Source organism: Durio zibethinus, chromosome 17, assembly GCF_047325235.1.
Source record: "Durio zibethinus cultivar Kanyao isolate XHJ-2024 chromosome 17, ASM4732523v1, whole genome shotgun sequence".
NCBI lineage: Eukaryota > Viridiplantae > Streptophyta > Magnoliopsida > Malvales > Malvaceae > Durio > Durio zibethinus.
In genome coordinates this window covers 13,679,439-13,686,844 of record NC_143178.1, presented here as the reverse complement: position 1 = coordinate 13,686,844, position 7,406 = coordinate 13,679,439, and the positions used below count along the sequence as shown (strand labels likewise).

The 7,406-nt window shown below is 28.9% G+C and overlaps 1 protein-coding gene across 2 annotated transcripts; it reads right to left on the bottom strand.

Moving 5' to 3' along the window:
* Positions 1-2,319: 2,319 nt before the first annotated feature.
* LOC111288842 (mitochondrial import inner membrane translocase subunit TIM22-4-like) lies at positions 2,320-6,797 on the bottom strand. Of its 2 annotated transcripts, XM_089746481.1 has the most exons (5): positions 6,389-6,797; positions 5,932-6,122; positions 5,694-5,766; positions 3,130-3,227; positions 2,320-2,718 (listed from the first exon to the last, which is right to left on the bottom strand). In XM_089746481.1, exons 1-5 carry the CDS (start codon positions 6,552-6,554, stop codon positions 2,662-2,664), a joined length of 585 nt encoding a protein of 194 aa, XP_089602607.1. In that variant the 5' UTR covers positions 6,555-6,797; the 3' UTR covers positions 2,320-2,661. The 2 variants fall into 2 exon arrangements, with proteins under 2 accessions (XP_089602607.1, XP_022735549.1); XM_022879814.2 differs by lacking the exon at positions 3,130-3,227 and having other exon boundaries at positions 6,389-6,758.
* Between the last annotated feature and the right edge of the window lie 609 nt (positions 6,798-7,406).

Below are 7,406 nucleotides of genomic sequence, written 5' to 3'. Positions count from 1 at the left end.
ATTCAAATAGTGCAGTGTTATCTACGAAGCTTGGAATTTGAATTGCTTAACTTTCTAAATATATCTGGATCATCGGGTTTGAAAGTGTCTTTCCCTCCAATGTATCTCGCCAAATTGGTGGAACCATGAGTGACACCAATCTTGAAATTTTGTTTAAGATGATTTTTGGAAGTTTATTTAAGCTATCTTACTTACTCAAATGATCAAAGGATTCTCACTAAAATTGTTAGTACGTATCATATGGATGAACGTTTGTTTTGAAATTGGTATGTAAATATAAGTTGATTTCAACCATTGAATTGGATCAAGTTGGGTGGATTAATTCGATTTCAAAGATTATCAGTTAAATAAATAGATTTAGTGAGATAATTCAATCTATTTTTGTTTTAAAATTAATAATGGAATCCATTGAATTAAACGACTTTTTTAATATATATCAAATATATAATATAAATGTATAAAAATATTTTTTATTTATATTTTTAAGAAGGAAAAATATTGCATTAATAGCAAAATTATAAAGTGAGTTTTATTGAATGAAAATTGTTGCAAAATTATTATTTAAAGTTGGTGGCAAAAAGTAGTGACAATTTTTTTTATTTTTCAAATCGATCGATTAAATTATTAAATTCAATTATTAAAAATAAGTTGATTGGTTCAATTATCTTTTAGAATTTATCAATTCAGTAGACTTTTGATTTTTCAAAATCAAACAAACTGATTACTCACCTTTACATATCTATTTGTTTCCATCTATCATTTCAAGTTTATTGGCAGTATATATAATATTTGATTACACACACGTATACAAATTTTAAAATAATAAATACTTAATATTCAAAATTCTCTAACATCAAATAAATGAAACAATTTGAAAAACAATACAAATATATAATATTTTATCATTAAATAAGTTTAATAACCTAATTTATTGGAAATATTTTATCTGTTGGATCGTCATGAAAAATAAAAATATGATGAGGAGAAATTATTAGGAATTAGTTAAAAGAGTTAAATCATAAAAAAAAAAAAAAAAAAAAACTTAGAAAAGGCATACGAATTGATACCCTAATATGTTTCCTTGTGAAATCTTCGACTTTGCACCACTTTTTTCCACCTCCATGGATGTGAGCCATGGACGGAACTAGGGGTATAAATAATATGTTTAGTTTCATAAATTATTTGGATTTAATTTAGGTAAAATTTAAATTCGATTTAATTATTATTGAGTAGAGACGAAACTAAATTTGAATAGCTCAATTTATCAAGCAAATCGAATTTGAACATTTTAATACTTGGCTCAAGTAATCCAAAAGTCTAAATATCGAATTTTTATATTTTAAATATTTTAATTAAAAAATTATTATTTTACCCTTATATATATGTGTGTGTGTATATATATATATATCAATTTGAGTTCGAGTTCGAATTTGAATACAAATAATCTAACTTGATGTTGAGCATGAAAACCAAACTTCTTTTTTTTATTTATTTTGTAAATAAACTTAATTAAATAAATTCGAGTAATTTAATTTTTATTTTAAATCGAGTTTAAATTTGAAAATTTAAAATTAGATCAAAATCGAACCAAATTTCAAATAATAAATTTTAAATCAAGCTCAAACTTCTCATTGAACCACTTCCACTTTCAAATGTTTTCTTTCTCCATGCAAATGCCTTATTAACTATCATGGTATGCATGGTAGGGTAAAAAGTGAAACAATATATTTAAAACTCCAACACTAACACAGGATGGCAACCTTATATAAATGCTGCTTATTTCGCAATTCTATTTGAACTGATGTTTGTAATAGGCCAACATGTGATAGATGCTTTAATTAGAATAGCTTTGCCCACCTCTTTCACCAAGCTTTATAGTCTAATTAAAAAGTAAAAGATATATTAATATTCGTAAATTATTTAAGTTTAATTTAAATAAAATTTAAATTCGATTTAATTATTATCAAATTAAGCTCTAACAACTCAATTTATCGAACAAGTTGAATTCGAATATCCAATTCGAAAATCTAATTGAGTTTTTGCATTTTAATATATATTTTAATTATTTTAATTAAAAAATTAATATTTCTCTTATATATATATATATATGTATATATATATCAAACTCACTCAACTTCTTCAAACACAATAATCAAAAATCAAATTTGTTTTTTATTCGATTAACAAACATAATCAAACGAGTTCAAATAATTTGAATTGTATCTGAAATAAAATTCAAGCTTAAAATTAAAATTTAGTCTAACTCGAACCGAGTTTTGAATCAAATTCAAATTTCTCATTGTATTGACTCGGTTCTGCTTGGCTACATCCCTAACTCCAGTATAAGATAAGCTCTTAATCAATCATCAAGCAGTAAAAACATCTCCGAGGTCCGATCAAATACATTTTTGGGTGTATATCTTCTGATTGAAATGTAGTGAACCAAAAATCGAAACACACAAGAATTTAACTAGAGTTTCTGATAACATAATCCCTTCCCTTGTTATTAGGGTTGGTTTTGAATCAGGTAAAATTGCATAAAAGAAATGATAAATTCAGCAGATGAGCTATGACTTCTGTCTAGAACTAAATAAATTGATGTCCGTAAAACTGGAGCAGGTTAACTATCCCATTAAGTATGTCTATCAAAAAACTTCTCTATTAGAACTGAGAATGCTGCAAAGCCGGCACAACCAGCGCATGCCGCTTTCGGACCCCCTATAGACACACAATAGAAAGAGATAAAAGATAAATCAGGGCATTGAAAACAGAGCAAAATCATCAATAACATAATATTAGCTTGCAAACATGGGAGATTGACATTTGCCACTTAAATTGATGATAAGCTTTTAACATGGAAAGGATGCAAAGCTTAGACATGAATAAGTATTGTAGGAACCGTCACTCATACCAGCCAAAAAACTTGTTCTCAATCCTCTTTTCTCACAGGTTCCTTAAAGTAAAACACTTCAGTTTGTGGGAGAGTTAGAATGAAAAAAAAAAGAATTTCGATTCCTTAACACGATGTTTGCATAAACATTAATAAAAGAAAGAAAAAGAAAGTAAAAGAAAGAAAAGGTTTTAGAAGAAAACAAAGGATACATGTAAGCAAAAGGTTTATTCTATCACCTCCAAATTCTCCCAGCAAGTGCAAGACTGGTTAAAAAGAAAAAGGGGTGGGAAGCTGAAGGCCACGACATTTTCAATCATCACATCCAGATATGATACTGCCAGTTATTGCGTTACAATGACACAGGATAAGTACAAATTTCCTTCTATCATTAACAATGAATTGAAGAGATCAGTGAAGTTAAGCCAAATAAGTTGTCCATAAAGAACAAAAAAAGATGCCTCACAGATTTGCAATGGTACTGGAGACCCACTGATTTGATTTCATTTTTATTATTAATGAGTTACACTTGTTTTTTTTTTTTTTTTCCAGTTTTCCATTGACCAACTTTAATCTGTTGATTTGCGGATTACTCAATTCTTACTTATGTTTGGAAAATGAAATGCAATGGTGGAAATGATCAGATTTTGTTAATTGCGGTGGTTGCTAATGTTTGATAGTGCCTTTTATGTGCTAAACTTTTTTGCCTAAACAAGGATACCATTGGAAGAATGACACTTCTGCAGCTGGTTTCTTTTTTATCTTTTCTTTGATTTTGGTTGTAGCTATTGCATTTGATAAAATCATTCTCAATATTTCAATACATTAAAGGGCTATCATCAAAGCTGCATTCAGGTTTCCCTGTAAATGCAGCGAAGTTTAGTTGCCAATTATTACTTGAAACAATTATGGCAGGGCTTTAAGGTTTCTAGGTGCTGGTTAGAGGGTTTCAAAGCACACAAAAATGCACAAAAATAGGAGAACAATCAAAAAAACCTCTCCACAAGGCCTTTAAGAGTTTCACTGAAACAAGTTTCAAGGGAACGTCACATTAAATTAAAGAAACTAATACTTCTATAAGATTGGAATTTATAAGCCTGAGAGAGCCAATAGGATATTATTACTTTTTTGGCTTAGGTATAAGCATTACTAGGGATTTGTCTTTTGATAAACTAATCAAAAAGATACTCAAAAGTTACATGGAGCTCGACTCAAGAAACATCTGAACTCAACTTGATCATTGTAGAGCCATGCTCAAGTATCTTAACGTCAGACTTAATTAGCTCGCAAGCCTTAAGCATGATCAAGCTTTCTTACTTTTTAGGCTTAGGTATAAAAAAGGCCCCCGAGCTAAAATTAAATAATAGGATAATACAAAATAAGCCCTCCAACGTTACTTAAAAATAGAAACAAGTCCATGATCCTTTATAGCATGAAATTACTGATATTAATTTTTATTTTATTGTAATTTGATCCTTGATGATATAAAATATTCAATATTTTGTTAAAAATTTTTTAGTTAGGTGATTTAATTTATAAAAAATGCTTATTTAGATTTATTTGGATGAGCTGAACAACAAATAGTTGAGGAAATGCCACTTTAAAAATTATGCCAATTGGATATTATTATCCATTTTTAAGATTTAATGAGTATAATTACAATAAAATAAAAGTTTATAATCTTAATTTCATGAAATAAAAAATTAATGGCGTTTTGCATTTTGGAGTAAAGTTTAAGGTTTATTTGGGTATTAAGCCTTAAATAATCATCCAAGTCCCTATCATTTTATTGCAATCAATTGAACCCTCAATTTCACCAAATTGAGCCTTTATTGGACGATGCACAAGAAACAAAAGGGAGCTATGTTCATATTGTTCGGTGATTAACTTGTGAAGTAGATTATAAATTTTCTTATTTTTGCTAGTCTTTGCACTATTTAGAGTGGCATCTGTATTTTACTATATTATTTCATTTTCGGTTCGGTTGATGGACCAATTTCAATTTGGGAAATTAACTTGTCTATATGGGTACTGGAGCAAATTTGATAAAACCAGTGCATGTTTGAAATTTTTAGGGAAAATCACAAACTGTTATCAGATAATATTCTTCATATGTTGTAATTTTTCTAGTAAACATTTTTTTCCCTTCTTTTGAAGGTCCTATGCGTAATGCACATGGGTCCTTAACTAGTCTAGAGAAAAATACTTGAGAAGTAGCATGAATAGTTTTCTTTGGAACTTCAAAATCTTTATGTAAAGAGCAAGAAGAAAGGTTGGTGATTAAACTTAAGTGCTGAATTTTGAGGGCCAAAAAACAAGAGATTTTATAGAATACAGAAATTGAAGGAAATAAAAGCAAATCTGAAATTAGTTAACGCTAAATCTCAATCATAAATTGCATTAGTAATAGAAGTGCTTGAGCAACAAATAGGATATCCAACCTATGCATATCCCAAAAAAAGCAAAAAGCAAATAAAGATCAAACAAGAGAAGTAGAAAGTTTTGTGCTTTTAAATGAAAAAGACACCAAAAGATGGGGGTGGGGGGGAGAAGGGAAAAAAGACCATTAGACTCATAAACATCTCACTATTAACTGACTGTCCACTGGTATAGTGTCCAGTAGATGTAGGTTAACCAAAAATGTCAGCACAATATGCTACAATCTACATTAGAAAGCTCCTAAATGTTATGACTGAAAACTTTTTCTATGCTAACAAAGATATGAACTCCCTATCTAATAAACATTTACTGAGATCACAAAGACATGACAAGTAGTACCAAAAAACAGAAAGAAAGTAAATACCTCTTGCAGACATAGTTCCCCCAGTTACACAACCGGCAACAACAGTATTTGTGGTGTCATGTTTTGCCCGAGCCTTTCAAAACACACAATGAACATGAATAAGCACATGAGAAATTTCAGTTCGAATTTTATTTCAACACACAATGAACATGAATAAGCACATGAGAAATTTCAGTTTCGAATTTTATTTCTATGTGTCAGTGCGCGTGAATTTTGATTTTTAGCTTCTCTATAGTACCTTCTCAACAACACACTCAACAGCAGAAAAAACTAAGCCCATAACTGCAAATGCTTTTGCAGAACTCAAGCTTCTTCGCCCCATTTGCTTTACGTTATAAACGAATTGTTGCCTACCAGTCATTTCATCTTGCATTATAGGATTATCCAATGCACCCAAAAACATGCCCATGAAGAATCCAAGTCCACCTCCTGCAAATATTACAACAACTATTAAAACCCCTTTAGAACCCTAAATCATTATTTAAACCCTCCAGTAAACGGAAGACAGAATAATGCACAGGTATTCCAATAATTCCACGCAAAAACAATTTGGCATGCATCAAATTTCAAATATTCAATCAATTATCCAGTTCTTTTGCTCTTTTTTTTTTTTTTTTCTCTTAACTGCCAAACAAATTATCATTTAAAAGAATAGATTAAAAGTAAAATTATTTTTAAAAAAATTTGGGACTTACCCATGACTCCGCTAACGACACTACGAACAGCACAATTATTCCAAACTTCTTGAGCACGAATTTCCTCCATAGTTGGCATTCGAATAGCCTGGAACTGAGGCTGCTCCGCTTCACTTGAGCTTGGAATTTCATTTTTTGAATCATTTTCTGAGTTGGAAGCCGCCATTTTTATCAAACTCCAATTCCACAGAATAGAAAAGAAAGACCTTTCAACCAAATGAAATGGTGGGGGCTTGGCAAGTCCTTGGGCTGCAGGAAGATGTACACCAAGCGTGTGTTTTAGCGGAATTAACTGCTTTTGGGTTGCTTAACTGGGTTTGAGTATCCACTTATACTTGGGCTGGCCTTTTTTCACAGTTTCCAAATGGAAAATGAAATTTGATTTTAAGATTCAGGCATAGTGTAGTATTGGATATTGAAAATAGATTTTGAGTTCAAAATCTGTTTTCGATTTAATTTTAATGTTGAATAACCAAACAAAATTAAAATTTTGATTTTTCAAATACAAAAAAAAAAAAAAAAAATCTCTTCCGTGTTTTTGCAATGAAAAATGTGTTTAAAAACGAAAATCACTATATTATCATTATATTTTACTTTTACTGTATGAAATTAAAAAAAAAAAAACTTCAATTTTAATGCATTTAATATTAAATTTAAAAATTTTTTTTATAAAATTTGAGTTTCATAAATTTTAATTTAAAAAAATTATAAAAATTATAAAAATAATTTTAAAATATAAAATGTAAAAGTTTTAAATGTTTAAAAAGAAGAATATAATTTGGGAGCATCCTAAAAAGAAAAGTTGGACAAAAAAATTGGAACAGAAAGAATAATATTTTAATATTTTATGCTTATTCTTTTAAATATTTTAATTATTCACAATATCTTTTCAAAGTAATACCAAAAATTTAAAATTTCTAACAATATTTTTCTTATCCCAGTTTTTAAAAGCACTTTTGTCAACTCAATTTTTTTCTAACCGCAACAATAATACTAAATTAATATTAATCAAATTATT